Source organism: Emys orbicularis, chromosome 22, assembly GCF_028017835.1.
Source record: "Emys orbicularis isolate rEmyOrb1 chromosome 22, rEmyOrb1.hap1, whole genome shotgun sequence".
Lineage (NCBI taxonomy): Eukaryota > Metazoa > Chordata > Testudines > Emydidae > Emys > Emys orbicularis.
Window position 1 is genome coordinate 12,984,470 of NC_088704.1, and position 22,456 is coordinate 13,006,925.

General features: G+C 40.9%; 1 protein-coding gene across 2 annotated transcripts; it reads right to left on the bottom strand.

Annotated features, from left to right (window-relative positions):
* Nucleotides 1-1,141: 1,141 nt before the first annotated feature.
* Nucleotides 1,142-22,375, bottom strand: NMNAT1 (nicotinamide nucleotide adenylyltransferase 1). 2 transcript variants are annotated; one of them, XM_065421291.1, is made up of 5 exons: nt 22,297-22,375; nt 5,682-5,855; nt 3,804-3,987; nt 2,920-3,065; nt 1,142-1,725 (listed from the first exon to the last, which is right to left on the bottom strand). In XM_065421291.1, exons 2-5 carry the CDS (start codon nt 5,797-5,799, stop codon nt 1,313-1,315), a joined length of 861 nt encoding a protein of 286 aa, XP_065277363.1. In that variant the 5' UTR covers nt 5,800-5,855; nt 22,297-22,375; the 3' UTR covers nt 1,142-1,312. The 2 variants fall into 2 exon arrangements, with proteins under 2 accessions (XP_065277363.1, XP_065277362.1); XM_065421290.1 differs by lacking the exon at nt 22,297-22,375 and adding an exon at nt 11,960-12,131.
* Nucleotides 22,376-22,456: the final 81 nt, after the last annotated feature.

Genomic DNA, 22,456 nt, shown 5'->3' on the forward strand with positions numbered 1-22,456 from the left:
ACTAGAGAGCTTACAGCGGCACACCCCTGAACGACTAAAGTTTTAGTCAAGGATATCTGTAACATCAGAGTTTGTAAAACCCATTTTGTTTCATTTTATTATGCTCAGTTTTAGGTATCAAACTGTAGCACTTGATGCATAATTGTAGGGCCTGCTTCTCCACTGTCTAGCATCTTTTGTTGCTGTTCATGTGCAAAGAGAGTGTAAAACAGCAGCACAGCTGAGTGGCAGCATTTTGCACCCACTTTACTCTCAATTTGCACAGCTGTAAATGACAAGGTAAAGGACAGTGGAGGAATCCAGTTCCTAAGGCTTTGTCTTCACTGCTAAAAAATGTCTATTCTTAAATTTCAGGATAATGAATGAGTGTCAGCTATCCTTGAGGTAAAAACACTGTGAAGACAAGTTACTTTAGGCCTTGTCTACACTGCCACTTACAGCGCTGAAACTTTCTTCGCTTGGGGGTGTGAAAAAACACACCCCTGAGCGATGCAAGTTTCAGCATTGTAAAGTGGCAGTGTACACAGTGCTACAGTGCTGGGAGCTATTCCCCTTGCGGAGGTGGTTTTATTACAGCACTGGGAAAGCTCTCTCCCAGCGCTGCAGCCACGACTACACAGCCACATTAAAGCGCTGCCGCAGCAGCGCTTTAATGTCAGCTGTGTAGACATATTAGCTGTACTGTGAAGTAGACTTGGACTGTGTCTACACTGCCACTTTCAGTGCTAAAACTTTAGTTGTTCAGGGGTGTGAAAAAACACCCTTCTGAGCAACAAAAGTTTTAGCGCTGAAAAGCGCCAGTATAGACAGCACTTTATCGCCGGGAGACGCGCTTTGGGCGATAAAGCTACCACCGCTCATTCAGGGTGTTTTTTTTTATTTTTTTTAAATCGCCGGGAGAGCTCTCCCCCAGTGATAAAGTGTGACTACACTGGCCATGTCACAGCGCTGCCATGGCTGCGCGGTAATGGGGGCAGTGTAGACATACCCTTGGTGAGGTCAACAGAGCTGACCTTTCCTAGTTTATCTTATGGTCAAACTAAATGCCTTGTCCTCACTGTGTCTTTACCTCAGGATAGCTCATGCATGTTAGTTAACCTGAGGTAAAACATACTTTTTTTTTGTTTTTTGTTTTTTTAAAGATAAGACCTGTGCTGTAAAAGCTCAATCCCCATACGCACAAAACTCCCATTGAATTCAATGGTACTTACATACATACAAGGGCTACAAAATCAGACCTGATTTACTAGAACAGATTAAACATCTTCCCACGTTAAAGCATAAGGTTTTCACAGCATAACAATAGGCTAGATTACAGTGTCTGTTCCTGCTTACACCCCCTAGCATATTTCTGTAAAGGGGCCAGAATAACCTCAGCATTCCTGTCTTCACTTTCTGGACTATACAGGTTGTGTTTTTCAATGTAAGCCCGGACTGCATCAGGGACCAGGTAACGGACGCTCTGTCCTCTCCTCAGTGCTCTCCGGATCTTGGTGGAAGAGATGTCATTGGTGATCCACTCTTCTACCAGGTGAATGTTATTCTTGTGTTGCCAAAGCGTGTCAGATTCATAGATAAATTTCTGTGCATTGTTTCCAGCTCTGGTTATGCAGACAAGGCCATGGTTTGCCACAATTTCAGTGATGTCTTCCAGCTTCCACAAGTTGGGGATTCCAAAGGACTCCAGCATGTCAGCTCCGCAGAGCAGCTTCAGCTGTGGGACACCTAAAAAAAGGGAATGGAAGAAGATTCAGTTTTAGCCACTGCTATTTGCTGACTCAGCAAGGATGTTACGCTACCTCTCCATATCCTGGGTATACTGAGGTAATGGGATGAAATTAGGAAAAGGAACATTCGGACAGTGTATTAGAAAAAACATCCTAATAATAAGTTTTATTAGGCTATCCATAGAATAGTCTCCAAAGGGAGCAAAAAGCACTAGAAAATATATTCTAAGGAATGATCCTAACACTGGCCTTGTGACGAAGCAATCCACCACTGAAGATGAGAGAGGTCAAGGGGGGGAGCTACAAAAGGGTTAAATACAGAAGGATATCCTAATTTTATTAAAACCTTAGATGACATTCCAAAGGGATTCTCCTTAGAGAAAGAGAAACCAAATACAGAGCTGAAGAGGTCTGTGGACCTCAAAAGCTTGTCTCTTTCACCAACAGAAGTTTGTTTGGCTTGATAGTTTCTGCCCTTCATGCGTGGCTGGTGTTAGTAGGCTCTGGCCAGGGAAGACTAAGATGACAAATTATTTTTAAAGGATCAAAAAACCACACTGGAGAAAAAAAATCCATTGTGGAAAGTTGGAAGGGGCTTATTGGCTGAAACCAAAAGGGGGGGTGGGTGGGCCCAAGATACTAAGAAACTGGCAAGCTTGTTAGATCTTAGTTCATGCAGGTGCTCAGGTTAAATAGAGATGAATAATAAAATTACATCTTTGTAAGAAGTAATAATCAATCTGGATGTTAGCTGGAATTTATAAATCATGCTACTCCACTTTCATGGGGTTTTAAATTACACCTCTACCCCCATTTCTGGATATACAAGGGACTTCTGACTTATTGTCCTTCCTTTCCTCATTGAATAAAAAGAGCCTATGACTCACAATTCCTTAACTTCAGCTGTAGTGTGATAAATCTCAGTAAACTAAATGTTTTTTTTTCCAGTTCAGATTTCTGTTATCCTAAGGATTATTGTAAAACCCGATTACTTCACCCTGATAGTCTACTATTATGAAAGAGACTACTGATTCACGCCATAAAATCTAGATGTTTTATTTTCTTTACATTGTTCAGTAGGGAGGTCAGAACTGAGATCTAATATCAGAAAAATGCTTCCCAATGGCAGATCACCATGGCCTGGAAATAAGTGTGTGTTGCTATGGGGATTTCTTTCGCAAACATACTAAACCTTTTGTTTCTGGACTCAGTTGATTCTTTTTTACAGGAATGTATCTATTTGCTTCCTGTTTTCTCTTTCGGCCTGGCTTTATTAGAGGTACAGCATTCTGCAGACTGTTAGCAGGATTAGAAGATGCAAGTTTCTGATGATGGTATCTACAAAATAAATAATTTTTTAAAGAGTATTAAAGTTGTGCAATAACATAGGGAAGAGAACCACCTACTGAATCATATTTCATCACTTCCTCCTGCAGCAGCACCCTGAGTTTTTCATAGAGGTCTCTTGAGAACTTCCTCAACCATGGGCTGTGAGATCTGAGTCCTGTGACTGCCAACGTGCTGGCGCTAGACGCATCAGCAATTAAGTAAGTTTATGTTTTCAAAGGAAGAAATTGGATGGAGTTAGAGTGACACAAACCATATGGAGAGGAAGGGCAGACACAGGAGCATCATGGGGGTGAAGGAAGATTGAAAAATAGGCATTCCTTTAAGGTTCTCACACTACTTTTAAAAGTACGGAAGAGCAGCATTGTGCATTAGCAGAGCTTAGTGAGGGAAGCTTGGGCAGCATGGGCCCACTCTACTCTCGGCTCTAGTCACCATTATGAATCCCTCACTTTCTTCAATGCTAAAAAGTCATCAAAAATAAGTATGTAAATGATATGCCCTTAGAAATGTTAAAGTGTTCATAGTCTCAGCATATATGCGTGGGGGCCTAATCCCACAACCCTTATTTATGTGAAAAACTCTTGCTCATATGAATAGTCCCTTTGACTTCCATGGGACTGTTCATGTGATTAAGAGTTGCAGAACTGACCCTTAGCCATTTAAACCATTCCTGTCCTGATCCTACTAAAGGCATACGTGTCTTTTCAGTGTATGGCTATGCAATACCTTAGAACTTTGAGTGTCTCCAGCCACTCATTCTGGCTGCTTTCCCAGTCATCAACTTGCACCCAGTCTGAGCTTTCTGTAGCAAGCTTTGCCATGGTTACTCGGTGATTGGCACTGATCAAACTTTTCTTCTTATATGCATCACCCACTGGGGAAATGATTCCTTTGATTACGTTGTATTTTCCTGCGTGACAAACACACCCGCACAAAAACATAAAGAGTGACTGAGCAGATGTCAACTTCACTGTATTGTACATAAAGTACTTCATATGCATGGTCATTATGGTCTTTAAAAGAAGCTGAATGCCATTTTCCCACAGAGCCCCGTTAGCCAATCCACTGGAACTGGAAAAGTGCTGTGCACTCTGGCCGATGTATGGAGCACAACTATGCAAGAGAATTTGAATCATGCTGCCAAGTGTGGGTGACACAGACGACAAAAAGCTGGTGTGATAGTCTCAGGGTTTGGGAAGAAGAGGCTGTGATAGATTGACAATATGTCTGTGTCAAACTGTGAACTCCTTTTTGTTTTGTGGACCCCATTTTGTTTCTGTGTCTCTCTTTTGTATTATAACCTTTGTTTTGAAGTGTGACCTTCATGTTGTATTGCAGCCTTCTTTGTGGATTGGAGCATCCATTTTGTAGCAGGGGCTTGACACCTAGTGGAATAACTATGTCTGAGAAGCAATGACAGAGCAATCAAGGGCTATCAACATTGAATGACTCTTCCCTAGTAGAATAATGTTTTTTTCTATCATTAGGGTCTTTGACTCTGAATGACAAGGGAGAAGCTGTAGTCCCAAAACTTACCCAGCTGAAGCACATAGACAACAGGGAGACAGAGATTGTTTTAAAAGAGGGTTGCTTTTCTCCGCAATGGGCCAGGCCATTGGCACATGCAAAATGACCAGGCAAAAGAAGGCAGCAAAAGATGCATAGTTTAAAGATGCTGATCAAACCCAGGACTCACAGGAGGGATGAAATTTGACTTTGGGTTGGGGGGTGCATTCAGGATGTTGTTGTTTCTCAAAGATCTGTTACTCTTTAAAAGGCTAGAGAGTTAAGTGTCTGTGATTAAGAAATTCCTTTGCTAAGTCTGTGTTCCTTGACTATCTCCTGATTGACCCTGAAGGTTTTAATTAGAAACCAGGGCTACAACAGCCAGGTGGACTTGGGGGGAATATATCTAAGCAACTGAGGGCTCAGGAAGGCTGAGGCATTGGTTCCAGAATGTGGGATCCTACTGACCAAGAAGGGTGTCAGACCCAGAGTCTACCTCTGGGAGCTTGTCTGAAATACCCAGGGGTAGGAACAGTGACCAGTCACTACCCAGACCCAGGGAGGCTTAGAAACACATGGACCTAGGAGTTGGGGTTGCTTACAACAAACTGGTGCTGGTCCACAAGAGGGGACAAGAATACACTCTGACAGAGGCGACTGCCACAGATAAGACTGTGCTATATTCCCTGCAACTCTAGAAATTCTTCTTTGTCTTACCGGTAATTATTATCATGCATACACTCATACCCATCTCTACATCTTGTGAATTGGAATCCGAATATAGACACTGTCATAGCAAAACAATCGCAGATACTCACACATATGCACTCACCTAAATACACAACCACACACATCTCAGAAATAACAGGAGTACTTGTGGCACCTTAGAGACTAACAAATTTATTAGAGCATAAGCTTTCGTGGGCTACAACCCACTTCTTCGGATGCAGCCCACGAAAGCTTATGCTCTAATAAATTTGTTAGTCTCTAAGGTGCCACAAGTACTCCTGTTATTTTTGCGGATACAGACTAACACGGCTGCTACTCTGAAACACATCTCAGAGCTATACATTGAGTTAGCTAAGCTATTACTCCTACCTGTTTCATGCAAATAGTCTTTAGCCAGTTCAAACAGCCTCAGATGCATGTTGGTGATTGGATTGAAAGAACCACAGGCCAGCAGAACGACCTGTGTCTTGTTATCTGGATTCTCCATAGGATTTCCCTGAAGCCACAGGTCCAAATGAAGAACTTCAGAGTCACAGCCACAAACTACAGTAAGGGGAGAGGACAAAAAAGTTGTTTTCTGCTCCTATAGAGTTACTGAATAAAGCAGAAGATGGTTTGATTAGAAGTGAACAACCCGTCATGCTAACATCAATGTTTGCTCTAGAATCTCTTACATGATGCTCCACCTTTGAAATTAGGAGGTTAACACCAGATGTAATTCTGCTACCTCCAGAAGGTGTAACAGAGAAAGTGGGACCAGAGAGACTGGATGGGGCAAAGGTGGCTATCTGCCACAAGAAGAATGAGGACTCTTGTATGGGCCTTAAGTATGGGAAACGTACAGTTGGGGCTACTCAGGATGTAGAAGGAAAAGAGCAGGGGGAGACAACATGAGATTTGTGTGTAATAGATAGCAATGTGACTGTACTAAGGGACAGCTCAGAGCTTTAGTAAAGAGTACTAAAGTGTAAAGTGTATATGGTGAATAATAGCAGCACTGCCATCCCAGCATTCAAAAAACATGAATCAGGCCCCTCAAAAATGATGAGATTTATCCTTCTGGAATGTTGGTCCTTTTATTTGCATTTGGCTTTCTGAGCCATTAGGGTGCAGTCAATTAATGTTTTCAATACACTTTTCTCCACAACCCCGAGGGCTAGAAAACATACTTTAAAACCCCCCCAAAAAGCTAAGATTTTCATGCAAGCTCTTGATTCCAGTAGCTGGGGCTTTAATTAAAATAAACAAACAAATAAATAAATAAAAATCACAACACTCACAACAGAATTGTGAAAGTTGGCAACACTGCAATTTATCCCAAACCTGTAAACTCCTATGTTCCTGTCTAAAGACATCAGCAAGTCTAAATTATTGTACCACCACTCTACCAGCTGACAGTTAATGACAGAGGGAGACCCACTAACTTCCGCATTTCCCTCCCAGCATTAGCTTGCATCATAATCACGGTGAAGATAATACATTCTGTGGGTGGCTAAGGTTAAAAAAAACAGTGCTGTATGGTATAATTAAGGTTTAAAGGTCCCAGTGCTTATTTTTTGGCAGACTTGCTAGTAAATATTAGTTTAATCAAGAAAAAAACAGAAGCACTGGGTGTTTTAAACACATTCATTAAATACTGGCTTCAGTCCACAATTACCAATGTATAGTATTTTAAGCTGTAATTCTTTTCTATCAAAACTACTACTCTAATTTAGTACTCTCAAGAAATGTAGGGACAGATTCTTCACTCCATTACGCTGGTTTTACACCTATCGAACGTAGTTCTGTCCAGGGTGATCCATTCATTAGTGATCTATGACCTAGATTATTGCAACTCATAGTTAGGAGTGGAACCACACATCCTGAAAAAAGCTCCTATTGGTATAAAATGCCAGTCTGCTTAGCTGCGCAAGCTGCCATGAATGCATCACTCCAGTGTTCACTTTCCCACTTTCATGCTCTCTGTATGTGTGTATATATATATCTCCTCAATATATGTTCCATTCTATATGCATCCGAAGAAGTGGGCTGTAGCCCACGAAAGCTTATGCTCTAATAAATTTGTTAGTCTCTAAGGTGCCACAAGTACTCCTGTTCTTTTCACTTTCCCACTGTCTTCCCAATGAATACAGAAACTGCTTCAGATTGTGTCCTGATTTTCAAAATCCTCCATACGACTGATCTAGGTACTGAGAGATCGTGTCTCCCTCTGTGACTGTGACTTCCTACGACAGCTATATTCAGGTGAAACAATTAAACTATAGATCAACAGGAAGAGGTTCATGAGTCTCGGAAACAGAACTTTTGTAGGAATTGGACCTTGACTATGAATCCTTCTGCAAGAGATTAGAACAAACACATCCAGAACTAAATGCAAAATTCATTTCTTTAGGTTAGCTTTCCCCAAAAAAGTTATTCACACAGAAAGATACACAACACAGCACACATACAAACAGACAAACTATAAGCTATTATTCTCTTACACACTGTGAAGGAAGAGAGAGAGATTGTTATTTTAAAATATTTGGGAGGCATTCAGATACATGGGCCTCCATTGCTGTAGTAAGTATGAAAATACCAAATCACCACATTTAATACAGAAGGCAGCTCAAACATTACTACATTTGGACACAAAAATATAGCATCTAATGAACAATCCAATTTACCTGAACGTAGTGACAATGATGTCTATTAGTTGTATCATGAGGAACAAAATCTTTTCTAGTCACCTTTATCAGCTCTTCCTACCGAGACTGAGAGCACACAAAATTCCTTTGCTGGCAGCTTTGCGATTTGACCACAGGAAACAGAAGAGCTCCTCTTAGCTCTGAAGGTGAAGTTATCACCAGTTTACTTGTTCGCTTTGCTACTGTTCCGTTCAGACTGATCTATCAAAATTCTTTATATTACCATTCAGCTCCCTGCCTCTCATCTTCTATAATTTAAGCAATTTCGCTTTTTAAATTAAAAGAAAACAGAGAGAAAAAAATCACTGTTCCTGGAGACTCATGAATAGTTCAAAGTATCTAGACTTACTATTTAACAGCAATATCAGAAAGTAAAACAGGACAAACAAATTGAGTAAATATCCTTTCAAAATGAGGAAAAGAAGCTATAACATTAAGCCTAGTTTGCCACTAAAACTTAAATACATAATTCAAGATTCTTCAGGTTTTTTCCTGCAACTCTGCTAGTGGTTCCAAATTAAAGGATACATCTTGAAGATCTTATTCAGCTTTTACTCTACCCTTACTTGTGCAATACTTCCAAGGATTTTGTTAACGTTTTGTCTGAATAAAGATTTCAGGATTTTGCCCAACTGAGGAGCCTGTTTTCCCTCAAAATTTTAATGGAAATCCCATGCACACAACAAACGAATATAAAAACTAAATATGAAAGACAAAGGATCTGCTCTTAGCCACAGTGGTGTAAATCTAGAGTAACTCCATTGGTTTAAAAGGAACTGTTCCCTATTTACAAGTTTACAACCATGAGCAGAATCTGACCCACATAGACTGAGTCTGTTACAGGAACTTCCTCTACTGGAGCTGCTCGATCTTTGAGTGTGGTGTAGTGGTTTGGGTACAGCATGAAGAAGCTAGGGTTCCTGAGTGTGCCTCCAACTTGCTAGGTGGCCCTGGGCAAGTCTCTTGGCCAACTTTTTCAAAAGTGGGCTCTGATAGTGAGAGTCTGAGTTCTTGGTTGTCCCCGTGTATTTCCCAGGGGTAGCGTACAGCAGGGCAATCACTTGACCATGCTAGTGTCAGTGCCATCCCCGTGAAAGTGCAAGTCTCTTCCTTGCAGTGGTTTGCATCTCCTGTCTGGGAGCGTGTGAGCCGCTTGCACACACTAGCGTGACCAGGGACAGCTGCTGGTGAGCCTGCCCCAGTGGTTTCTCCGCTGTGCTTCCTGGCCCAGTCGCTGGCCATGGCCTGCCGGTCTCGCTTGTTGTGGCCAACTAGATGGTGGTGAAGGGCTCCCAGTGGTGCATGGTGTGCTTTGCAAGCTATGCAGATAACTCTCCATGCCTGGGGGCAGACACTGCCTGGCTGGGGTGAGCGGTGGCTGCAGGAGCAGCAGCGTTGGGCTCTCAGGGAGATCAAAGGGGATGGGGGGCATCATAGCCATGCAATTTGGGAGCTTAGGGGGCAGAGCACAGTGGAGGAAGGGGGGAGCCAGATTTAGGAGTGGCCCCCTTTTGCCTCCCCCTCCCAGCTGGAGCAACACACATGAAGCTCTAACTATGACTCACCCCACTAGCCCTGGGGAGGTAAATAAGGCGCCAAGAGCATAGGGGAGGAATAAGGTGCCCACCCATTGCAAAACTGCTACTGCTGATTGTGGTCGCCTGTATTTTTCCCAATAACTCCCTCAGAGCTGGAATCCTTATAGGGGCCACCTGGCGACAAGCTCCTGTTGCAGGCATGGGCACATGCCGAGCTAAATTCATCTCCACTGTAACTTACTTTACAGGATCATATTAGGAATGAATTTGGTCCAAGTATGTATGTGACAGCCACAGCCAGACAAGTGTCATGAGGTGAAGTAAGGCAGGATCCAGGAGCTAGGCTTTTTTTAATCTGAGGCTAGCAAATCACTGAGAAGCCACATCTGATTTTCAGATGTGCTGAACACCTAAAGCTCCCCAAGGCTCCCATTGTAGTTGTGGGTGCTCAGCACATTTGAAAAATCAGACATCAAGTGGGTATGTAAGAGATGGTGAACTGGTTGAGAAATTGAGTCCATTGCAAGAGAGTGAGGAAGACACTGTATGGAAGGCCAACTTGGGGAACAAAATATTGGCCCATCTGGGCTTCATTTAGGTTTAACCCATCCTTGCTTCCATAGATACCACTGTAGTTAAACAGCTGGAGGAAAGCTCTAGTTTCTGTATTGAAATAACTCCTTTCTATCCCATAAACTTTTTTATCTAAGCTGTGTCTCCTCTCTTTACCCCCCCACCCCCACCCCCCAAGAGTAGTGGTGCAACCACAGATATGGTTAGGATGTCAGTACAAGTTAAGATTTTTATTTTGTTCTTTTAAGGTGGGTTTTTAATTTTTTTTTTAACCTTTACTAAAATATTAAGAGGTGGGGGAGACTGCGGCATTATATTACCCCCAATTAAAAATTAGCTATTCTGCACTAATCCTGACAATTCTCATTACAATAAAGGGACTCCGTGCTTATGGTGACCTAAGGGAAGTAAGCTCCATTCAGATGAATGCTGGGCTTTTGAAATCCAAGGGCAATTGATAGCAGAAATGAACTAGAGGGCATAGAATTCTGTCACTCTTACCAGCCATGTATTACTGGAATTAAAACCTCTCTTAAATGGCACTTCTCCCAGATTCTTGAACATCTGATCAGCCCAGCTATGATTCATTACTGCCTGACTCACATGGCCTACCACCTGAGCTAATGAGTGCCCAAACACCATCACAGTTTAGATTGTAAGCACAGTTTTGTTTTAGGGCTATTTAATAGGGGTGTGTGTATCCATGGCAGAAAACAGGGCAATAGTTTAGAATCTCTTAAGTCTAGTAAAGGAGCAAAAATAATTAAAGCCTGAATTCTTTATCAAAAGGGTGAAGAGTTGTGTACAGGGTAAGTTGAGATATTGTTTATTAGCTTTTAATTATTATTATTTCTGAAAGGTGAATTTAGTGCTTCTGAACTAATAAAACTAATGGCACTGACTATAGCCACACAATGCTCCTCAATCCCGACTCACAACATCCTTGTCTTCTGAGCAGAGACCTATAACAATGTGGTACTTTTGTTAATGTGTTCAGATCCAGGTAGATTTCTAAAGACTAGGATGAGACCATTAAACTACTTTTACTTGTGAACCAAATTAAGATTCTAATCCAGTTCTCCAGAGGTGAAACTTCAATGTTTAATTCACTGAAACGCTTAGCCTCCATTGCCACTTAAAAGAGCTACTAATATTTAAAGGCAAATGTTGATTTTTACAAGATATACAGTAGTGCATACCATGTATCACAGGGTAGAATGGTGCTCTCAACATATATAATATAAAATACCTGTTTCCAGATACAGTAGCAAATTTGGCATAAACATCAATAGATATTGACTCTCTAGTGGGAAAGGAATAGAAGCTTGTGAAGAGAGGCCTACAAAATATAAAAATGGTCCAAATCAGGTTGGGACTAAAATACTGAAAAGCTTTGAAGGGAATATGCTCATAGGAGAGTACCTATGCCTTGGTTACCATGGGTTAGACCATGCTTAGACAAACAGATGATGGAATCAAATTTTCTATTATAACATCACATTGTCAGGAGACAAAGGCCTTGTCTACATTGAGAGGATCTGGATGATACAGTGGTAAAAATTCATGCAGCAATATGCCCTTCTGCTTGCACCATTGCTTGCAAAAGTGGAGCTGTGTTGGTGCTACATGGCAATGGGAGAACTCCTTAAAATTCTCAGTGCAGTTAAGGCCTTTGTCTCCAGATTAAGGTTTGCTGCTGCAACATCATGTAAAATACAAATTCAGTTCATCTGAGGCATCATCTAATAGTACCATGTCCCTTCCTATGAAAATGGTCCCCTCAGATCTTTTAATTTTGGACTTTCTAAGTTATTCCCAAACTGCTTGGGAATTGTTGGGTGCTCAGTACCTTTGAAATGTGGCTACAAGTCCTTTGCCAGCTTTAAATATGAGACCAAGAGTTGAATGCCTCAGGTAACCACGTAACAGAGTTGTGTATTGGTGGAATATTTTACTGTGTAGTAAGTAATGAATAATAATGTGACTCGTCATTTTCTTCTCATCCAGGTTATAGTGTTTGTTTTTGGAATCACTATTCCGCTCCTTCAGCTCTACATCCTACAGAGGTACAAAGAGGCTTAATTAGTAAAACTTGTAGAGGTTAATTTAATGCATGCATGATGAATTTTGAGAGGGAGAAATGAAGCAGGTGTCTTACCTAAAGAGCTGATTTGAGTATTCTGAGATGTTCTTGAGAAGAGCGAAATCATAGCCTGTCCCATAGTTTCTGTTCCCTTTTGACAAGGAGACTGGCAGCTGTTTTCACTCCCCTGAAGATCTGACAGCACAAACCTGAAGGACTGAAAACTCCAATAAAGGACATGGCAGGAAAGGCCTGTTGAAGGTTTAACTAGGTGGTACCATTTTCAACTCCTGTTTCTATATCAGCAGCCTGCTCATTTAAAGTAAAGTAGTGATGGCAGGGTGGTCCTGCAGCCTGTATTTTGGAAATCAGCAGCAGTCCAGTGTCACCAAAAGTGCCTGATAAGTATGTCTATGATGGGAGGGTGACAACTGAGATAAGTCAGGTATAAATGGCAACAGAGGGTCCTGTGGCACCTTTAAGACTAACAGAAGTATTGGGAGCATAAGCTTTCGTGGGTAAGAACCTCACTTCTTCAGATGCAAGTAATGGAAATCTCCAGAGGCAAGTATAAATCAGTATGGAGACAACGAGGTTAGTTCAATCAGGGAGGGTACATGTAACAGGAGGAAGAACATCCTGCTATTTCTTTCAAGCACATCTTCTGTTAGGAAACCTCTACTGAAGTTTCTCTGTGTTGGTGTGACAGAGATCTTTCTATTGAATAAATATAGAAGGATGAGACGATGGATATAATTTGGTACAGTGAAATTTCTACTAAGGTCCTCCTGTCTGATAGATAACTCCTTGTATTAAGCCATTCAATTATCCCCAAGGTTTTCAATATGGTTTTGTTGAACTTGCAGTTAAAATAACCTCTATTGACAATTGATTTTACTGGTCCATTGGGTGGCTACCTGAAGCAGCTTTCATTGTATATTTAAAAGTTGCTGGGAATAATACCATTCCAGGTTGAGCCTGGAGTTGCTACTCTAATGCTTCGCAGGCTTAAATCTAACATTCCTGCCATTCTTTGGTTTGTATCAAAACCTTAATGCTATTTTAGAATAATGTTCTCTAACAAGAGACTAATGTATACATCTGAAATTTGCAAATACAGACATTTGGAAACGCAATATTAGCTTTGTCTAGTAAAATAAAAATTAAAAAAGGATATTAATTCAGTGAATGTTTAACTGATTTCTTGGGGTTGCTTTTCAGACCGAGCTTGTCCCAGTACTGCAGCCAGCCACTTTTGAACAAGTTGGTGGTAGTATGTTTACTTTCTTCACCATTGGTGAGTTCTGCACGTGTCCGGGTTTTACAGTGAGATACGTGGGACAGCAAAGAAACAGGGCTTGATTCTCCTGTCACACTGGTGTAAATCAAGAGTGACTCCACTGAAGCAGGAGCGTGCGAAGGAATTTAAATTTGACCCTTTTTTGGGGGGTGGTGGCACAGAAGCTCGCTCTCCCCTCTCCTCACCTGGCCCCGGGAGGAGCTCACTTCCCGCCCCCCCCCCAGCACTTGGAGGAGCTCACTGCCCCCCATCCCCACCCAGACCCTGGGGAGAGAGGACTCCCCCAGCTGCAGGGCTGCAGCTCTTTCCCTGCCATAGCCCTGGGGTAGGGGGAGTCCTCTCTCCCTGCTGCAGTCCCAGGGCAGGGGAGTACTGTGTCCCTCGCTGATTATTGGGGGTGCCCCTGCTTGCTGCCCCCTGCGCACGCCCCTGCACTGAAGTCAGTGGAGATATCAGTGTAAAGAAAATTGAGAGGAGAATCAGGCCTGTGATACTCCCCTGATTCTCTTATAGGCAGTATACTCAATTATGTAATTCAAGGGTCATGAAACAGCACTGAGATGCCAGGACTGAGAAGTAGGCTGAGAAAATCTACACCCATTGTCAAAAAGAGTTAATGTATCTGACTTATCTGTCATACAACAGCTATGTTTATTACCACTTCTGTCCTTCGACCCTTCACACATACTTGGATTACATCAGATATCTGGCTGTTTTGGATCCATAGGAACACACCAATTATCTGAGAGAGATGCGCTGGTGTTATGAAGATAGCTTAGGAAGAGAAAATGAGGGTGAACAATATGTGGTTGATTAACTTAGTGGCTTTTTAACTTTTCAACATATTTTAGGTAGTTAGTTCTGTGTGTCAAGTGTAGTGACAAAATAATTTGCCTCTCTCTAGCTATGCTTTTTAGAAGGCAAAGGTTGTATAGACTGGTTCTGCAACACAGTGGACAAGATAACGATTTCTCAAAAGAGGGAAGCTTATCTTCTTGAAGTTTCTCATTGGGAAGGAGTTTAAAGAAGTGTTATCTTGATCACTCTCCTATCTTTCCAGGGCTGGGTTTGGTGCTTACTCTTGTGGAGCCAATTTCGTAGGAGCTCAAGGTGATCTGTGTATTCAGGAGTATAGGATCCTTTACTGAAGGAGTCTGTACTGTTGTATTAATTGCCTTGACTACACAGTATGTATGTATTCAAGCCTTCATTCCACTTCTGATTTTAAGTTTTCTAAAGCAAAACTAATTTCTACTTAATTTTAATAGGACCCTCTGGTTTCTAACAGCTCTTAAATGAAGGGACCTGAGTATTTTAACAAACTCCTAGTCTCAGCAGTGCCATAATAAAAATGTTGTTATAGTTACAACTGGTATACTTAGTTGAATAATTTTGTTTCATTATTATCTTTTATAATTAATTGCAGGCTCTCTGCATTTTTCAGTTAGAGGATGGATGGCTGGGCATATAAAATGGAACAGAATAATCAAAAACTAGGAAAATATTAGCTGATTTCAGAGTAGCAGCCGTGTTAGTCTGTATCCGCAAAAAGAACAGGAGTACTTGTGGCACCTTAGAGACTAACAAATTTATTAGAGCATAAGCTTTCGTGGGCTACAACCCACTTCTTCGGATGCATATAGAGTGAAACATATATTGAGGAGCTATATATACACACATACAGAGAGCATGAACAGGTGGGAGTTGTCTTACCAACTCTGAGAGGCCAATTAAGTAAGAGGAAAAAAAACTTTTGAAGTGATAATCAAGATAGCTCAGTACAGACAGTTTGATAAGAAGCAAGTGTGAAAATACTTACAAGGGGAGATAGATTCAATGTTTGTAATAATAACAGGAGTACTTGTGGCACCTTAGAGACTAACAAATTTATTAGAGCATAAGCTTTCGTGGGCTACAACCCACTTCTTCGGATGCATATAGAGTGAAACATATATTGAGGAGATATATATACACACATACAGAGAGCATGAACAGGTGGGAGTTGTAATGTTTGTAATGGCTCAAAGTGGGTTGTAGCCCAAGAAAGCTTATGCTCTAATAAATTTGTTAGTCTCTAAGGTGCCACAAGTACTCCTGTTCTTTTTTTGAAAATATTAGCCTAATTTTGAAATTAGTGAATTGGATTAAAAATGGTGGAAGCATGTTTTCTGCACCTTCAGACTTCTTCTAGTCATAATGTCAGAAAGAAGTATTGCTACTCCTTTCATTTATCAATTTAAAACACGGACAAACATTGCTACAATGATAACAAGAAGCCTCTCTCACCGTTGCTTTCTTACACAGGCCAAAACTAGCCCAAACTTTAGGATCTGTCTCTGATGCTGTCAGTGAGCACTGTGATTTCAGCAGGTACTTTTAAAGTTTCTTTAAATGAGAAATTAAACCTTTTCCTCCTTCATAGAATCAGGGCTGGCTCTAGGTTTTTTGCCGTCCCAAGCAAAAAAAAAAAAAAACTCCAGGAGCGCAACTGCCGAAGCAAAACAAAAAAAAAGATGGCCGGAATGCCGCCCCTGAAATTGTGCCGCCCCAAGCATGTGCTTGGTTTGCTGGTGCATAGAATTAGTTTTACACATTTCCCTGAAATACTGATCTACCTGACAATTTAAAGATATGGGTATCTAAATCAATTAAAGGGCACTGTCAAGCAGTTAGCCCAACATTTAGATTTTGTTTAAGTGAAACCTAAAAAGAATATGTTCTATTACATTCCTTTAAAATGTAAATGAAATGTTTATTTAAGTATTCTACTGAAGTCCTGGAAACCTAAACAGGGCAGCATGGTGTTAGCATGTAAGAGGAAAAGCTGATTATAATTACAAGTAAAAATGACCAATCTATTTTTGTTGTGGAAGCTTAATTAAGTGAAAATAATAAATCAATAGCACTGATGAAGAGTGATTCAGATTTCTTAAATGTTTAGTTTTAATCCAAGGTGTGGTGGGTAAAACAAGTAACTAATTTTCTTTTTGTAAGTGCTAGAAATAATGTCATGTATTTGCACTGCCTCCATTTGGAGTCTGGCTTTTGTGACTAAGTACTTAATAGGGTGGGTGAAATTGAAAGAAACTATGAATGACCATAAATGCAGAATAAATCCTTTTCTACTAATTCAATTTCTTTTCACTTGTCTTCCCATCCTTTCCTCACCCTAAATATGTCTTAGTGTTCTTTGTGGCAATCTGACTTGCCAGTATGGCTTCTCCTGGACTGATTCTGAACAGACTAAAACTGGAATATGTTATGAGCTAGTCTCCTGTTGTAGTTGTCTGTGTCCTCTATGCAAAGTACTGAATATTCCATCATTGTTCCCACAGCAACATCCCTGCCTGGAAAATTCTCACAAGGCCACTCTTCAGTAGGAAGGGGGTGAAGAAATTAGAAATGTATTGATCCTTGTAACAGTCACAGTGAGGAGAATTTCAAAATGAGAGAGATTCATAGCAAAGTCTTTAACTATCAATATATACAAACATCAGGGGGCTCTTGAATGGAAACTGCAGGGCTTTGGTGTCCTTATGAGGTTCACTCTGTGTCAGTACTTTTCAGTGCTTTCAAGAGTTTTTACACAGAATTTTTCAAATCCTCTTCCTTATTAGCACAAAACAGTTAGCAGGCAAGGACATGAAGGGTTTGGTGCCACTTTGAGTGCAGTGCTTGCACTGGCATCAGCTGGAAGAGTTACTATGGAAACAGCTATGGAACAGGAGAAGGAAGGAGCTGGACTTGCCTTTGTAATGCATAAAGCTCCAATTTCAAAGAAGAAAGTGACTCAGACTGCAGACCTGAATAGGGTAGATTTCCTGCTCCTAAAAAAAGGGGGGAAATAATCAGAAACTTAAGGATGAAAATATAGGGTGCCTTTTTCAGCAATGGGATCAAATGACCTTTTGCATCATGGCAGCTAATTTTACAGTCTAGAAAATCAGGCAGCTATTAAACTGCATCATAAACTTGCCTTCTAACTCGTGTCTCTTTACAAATTGAGGTATTTATAGGCAAGATCTGATTATTCACACATACTCTCAATTCCTGCTGACATCTGCAGTTTAGCAACATTTCCTCAGGAAACCTGTGTGTGCTGGCATAGAGAGCAGAAGGACTGAAATCTAATACCATTGTGTAATACGCATTTTCTGATCCTGTAATTTTAAAAACTAGTGGCACTTTCAGAACTGGGGTCCACTTAGTATGAAATGACCCTCACCTTTATATTCCAGCAACATTCTGATCTACTTTGCTGAAAAGTGGTGCCTTCTACAAAGGGAAATGAATTAGCTTTTCCTAGCAGAGAACAGTAATGTGGGACTCCAGTAATTCTTACAGCCCATCTACTGTCAGATTGTCACATTCAACTGTTCACTCTAAGTTGAAACTATTTAAGAAATTAATGTGTTGTTGAATTATGGACTTCTTATTCCTTAAGCTTTTTAGAGAAATCAACAAAAAGGATACAAGTTATTCACTGGTGTAACTCCATTGGCCTCAGGGTTGAATTTGGCCCAAAGGCTTTTTAAAAAGTCATTCTTATAAAGAGAAGTTAAAAAATTTCAGAAATTCCTGTGCTAACTAATGTAAATTATTTAATTTCAGACAACTTTTAGAGTACCTCACAGTTACTCTCATGCATCACAATTGTACATGTCTTTCCTCTAACTATGAAGAACTGCTCACTGCCCTGGAATAATCAGGAACAACTCAATTAATTTCAGTGTTCTTTTACAAAAAGGACTTATTTGAAGCCTTTACTGTTGCAGATTTCAAAGCCCCTTACTTCTACTACAAATCTGTGGAAATTATATTGCCTAATTTAGATTGGGTAGGGATTCAGGGTGACACTTAAAATGTAACTTGAGATCAATATGTCTTATGTCTTGGAAAAAAATGTTCCTAAAAACTTGTTAAAGGAAGCTAGCTAACACCTATCTTGTTTACATAAGTAAATCTCAAATGTGTACTGTTTTGTAACTCTCCAGAAAACTTGTGCTGGTTGAGGAGATAACTTGTATAGAATATTGGTATGTATTGTAAGAATAATCTTTTGAATCTGTCGCACAAAAACATTAATCCATTTCTCCTGATGTTTACTTTAACTGTTTTCATACTAGGGTTGCCTTAAGAAAATTTGGATAAAACTCTATATTGTGTTTTTAGGGACAGTTGATAATTAAAGAAATAAATTGTATGATTCTGTCCCAGAACATGCTAAACAACGTCTTCAGTATTTCTCTAGCTGTGATTTAATCTTTTTGACTCCAACATTAAGTGGGCCAGTCCTGTTCAGTAACTAACAGCTCATGCTTAAAGGAAGACACTGAGATTTTTAAAACTTATTCTATACTATTTCTAAATAGTAAAGAAGCAGTGCCTGGCACTTAGATCAGGCAACTGGATATGAAGACTCCTTGATGCTATTGCCAGTTCTTACTTGCTTTATGACCTTGGACAACTCACTTAAACTTCCTTTACCTCAAGTTTAGTCATCTGTCAAATGGAGATAGCAATACTTACTGAACTCAGAGGGGTTGTGCGGCTTCATTAGTGCATGAGCACCATGTGAGGGACACCTGGAAGATGCTATAGCAGTGCAAAGTATCATCAAGAGACTAACGCAGGCCTGTACTTATTCACTGATTTATTGTGCCCCTCTTGTAAATCCTTATAACACTCAAGAAACTTGCCTCTCAAAGAAGAAGTTGTTAAAATGATTAAAGATAACTAATGAAATTTAATATCATGTAGAGCCAGCTTACAGTGCTTTCTGAGGAGGGACCAGTGACACCAAGAACAACAGTATAGATGCACATAACCATTAATTATTCACTCTGAACTATTGTACAGTATATTAAGCTTCTTTTTCTCTTGGGAGGGATGAGGAGAGAAGCTGCTGTCCCCATTCTTCAAAGTCCACCCTGTCTTCCTGGACATGAAATATGTACATTGCTACCTTTGGAGCCTAGTAAAGCCACTCCTGGGTCATCCAGAGTGATACAACATGCTTTCCTCTTCCAAGAGCTGCATGTGCCGCCTCTGAGCAGTCCCAAATAAAGTTACACCTCTACCCCGATATAACACTGTCCTCGGGAGCCAAAAAATCTTACCGCGTTATAGGTGAAACTGCATTATATCGAACTTGCTTTGATCCGCTGGAGCGCACTGCCCCGCCCCCCCCGGAGCACTGCTTTACCGCGTTATATCCGAATTCGTGTTATATCGGGTCGCGTTATATCGGGGTAGAGGTGTACTTTTTAAACTATGTCTTGAACTATTTTACACTCAGGGATGAAAGGACAGGTATATGACCTGATTGTTTTCACTTTCCCCATTCATTTTAGTTTGTTTGCACTGGAGCCAAAAACTGAATATTTGTTCAGTTAAATGCAATTTAAAGGATTACTTATTGGAACCCCTGAAAATACAGTAACCTGATGTAGCTGCAGACTGTCTGGGTAACAGAGCATAAATTCCACTCAGTCATTTTTACCCCATTTTTCTCTGTCAGGTTAAATAATATGAAGTATCTCTTTAATGAACTAGCAGAAGTGGCTTGCCCAGCAGCAGAAGTCTAAAAGTCTAATAAAATGGTACTGGCTATCCTGGGGATAGTTTATAGCAGCCTCTTAAAGCCAGGGAATTTCCTATGGGATGGTCTTCATTATATTATATTTCATAGTAAGTGACCCCCATTTTGGCCGAAAAAGTCAGTCTCTTCTCTATAAACAAGAATTCCAATAAATTCTCCAGGGTTTTTTTTTTTTTTTTTTTTTGTCTATGTGAAAGAGTGAAATCATCACTAAAAAGTGTGTGAATCTTCCCCAAAATGACAAATACTCCTCCACTCCACCAAGATGGTCCATTGCTTGGATTAAATCAGCTCAGGGTTGAAGAACAGCTGTTTAAAGCTGGAGCTGAGCAAGATGGAGCAGAGGAAAGCACTATGGGAGTCTGCAGTCTCCTTTAGTTGGAGGAACGCACCCACAATTGGTCAGTTTGATCTGTAGTTTAGGATTCCTCCCTGACTCGTAAACTCTCACAGTGCTATGATAAACAATGTTGTCTACCATCTCTGGTTGCCGATAAGACTCCATTTCATCCAGACCAGATTATATGACCTGCATGCCTTTATCACCTATTTGCTGGATTGCAGCAATACAATATATCTGGGCATAAAACTCTTGGACTATAGGAAACTTCATATGGGTAGACATACATGCACTAGCTTTGCTTGAGCTAGTGTTCTAAAAAATAGCACTGTGGTCATGGCGGCACAGACAGCAGGTCAGGCTAGCCGCCCCAATACAATCTTGCTTGACCCCCCACTCAGTAGGTACATGGATTGCTAGCCCAAGCTGCTACCTTTGCCACACTGCTATTTTTAGGTGCCAGCTTGAGCATAACGAACGTATACGTCTACCCAAGCTGGGAATTGCACCACCCAACTGCTGAGTAAATGTGCCTGCAATTTCTTCCATGGGAAGAAGATGAGAGAGAAAATAAACGACATGTGACAAATGTTAATCACATAATCTAATGCAATACTAGAAGGCACTCAGATGCTACGGTGATGAGGGTGCTACAAGAACCTCTATAGAACAAGAGATCCTCCTACTCTGAATGTCCTTAGAAAGGTTAATCATTGTACCAACTCAAGTAATTTTTTTCCTTATAATAAAGTTTTGTTAAATTATATATTATCATTTAGGACTGTTAGGTACTGAATTAACACTATCAAAATTATTCCAATGTGACCACAAACAATATTTAAACACTCATACCAGTAAACAATAGTTCTTTGTTTTTTATCCACTTTCTCTCATTCACGTCCCCAAAAGCCAAATCCTTGGCATGTACTGATGAAAAAGGTTCTTATGCATTTGTATGTACTTAGTTTAACAAAGTTGAGGTGAGTTACACAACATCCAACTATTTTCATGCCCACTACTAAATAAGACATTGAAAATCTCTCTCTAAGGATATCTGAGAAGGATAAACAAAATGACTTAAATAATATTAGTTCCCATGGGGATTCTTTGTAAATTGACATTGTTAAGGTAGATGTTCAAAAATTCATTGGGGCAAGCAATAAAAACATCTATAGAATACACTCTGCTTTTACTAAAAACCTTGTTTTGCTAATACCAACAAAAAATTGTTTTTGTTGCCACTTTCTTTTACCAAGGATTTTGTATTTGGTTTCAGTAGGAGAAATTGACACAAAATATACGGTACACATGCATGCTATATAGATGACATTTTCAATAAGTGCAACCCATACTGGTAAAAGTCCAGGACTGTTGTATAGTGATGCTATGCGTTGTTAAACAGCTACCACCTTCCATCCCAGAGGTGGAGTACTTCAGCGTGGGACGAAGTGATACTGAGAACAGCCAGGCTAATTTAGGGCCCAGTCCCACAAACCTTATTCCTGCATGTAGTCTTTGCTCATGCAAGCAGTTCCACTGATGGGATTTACTTGTGTGAGTAAGGATTGCAGGAGTAACATACAGTCATTTGTAAATGCCTTTGGCAAAACAGGCTGTGTTTCACTATCCCGTGGCAGCGTTTGTTTTCATTTTAGTCATACAGAGGTAAGGGAAACGGACTGAAAAATTGGCGGCGCGCTGAGAGGGAAGTCCCTTGCCAGCTACAAGGCCACCGGGGGGGTTGAGGCCCCTTCTGTAGCCAGAGTTCCCCAGGTGGCGCCCTGCTCCCTTCCCCACACAGGGTAACCCAGGCGCGGCCCCTAGGCTCCTCGCCCCACCGAGGCACCCCTCAAGCTGCTTACCCGGCTGACAGGCGCCGCCACAGCTCCGCGGGGAACGGCCGAAGGGCCGGACCCACTGTGACCCGGGATGCCAGGCGCAGACGGGACCGCCCGGTACAGCACACAAGGAGTGCTTCGATTGGCTACTCGGCGACGGAAGTGGATATAGGTCCGTGCCTGG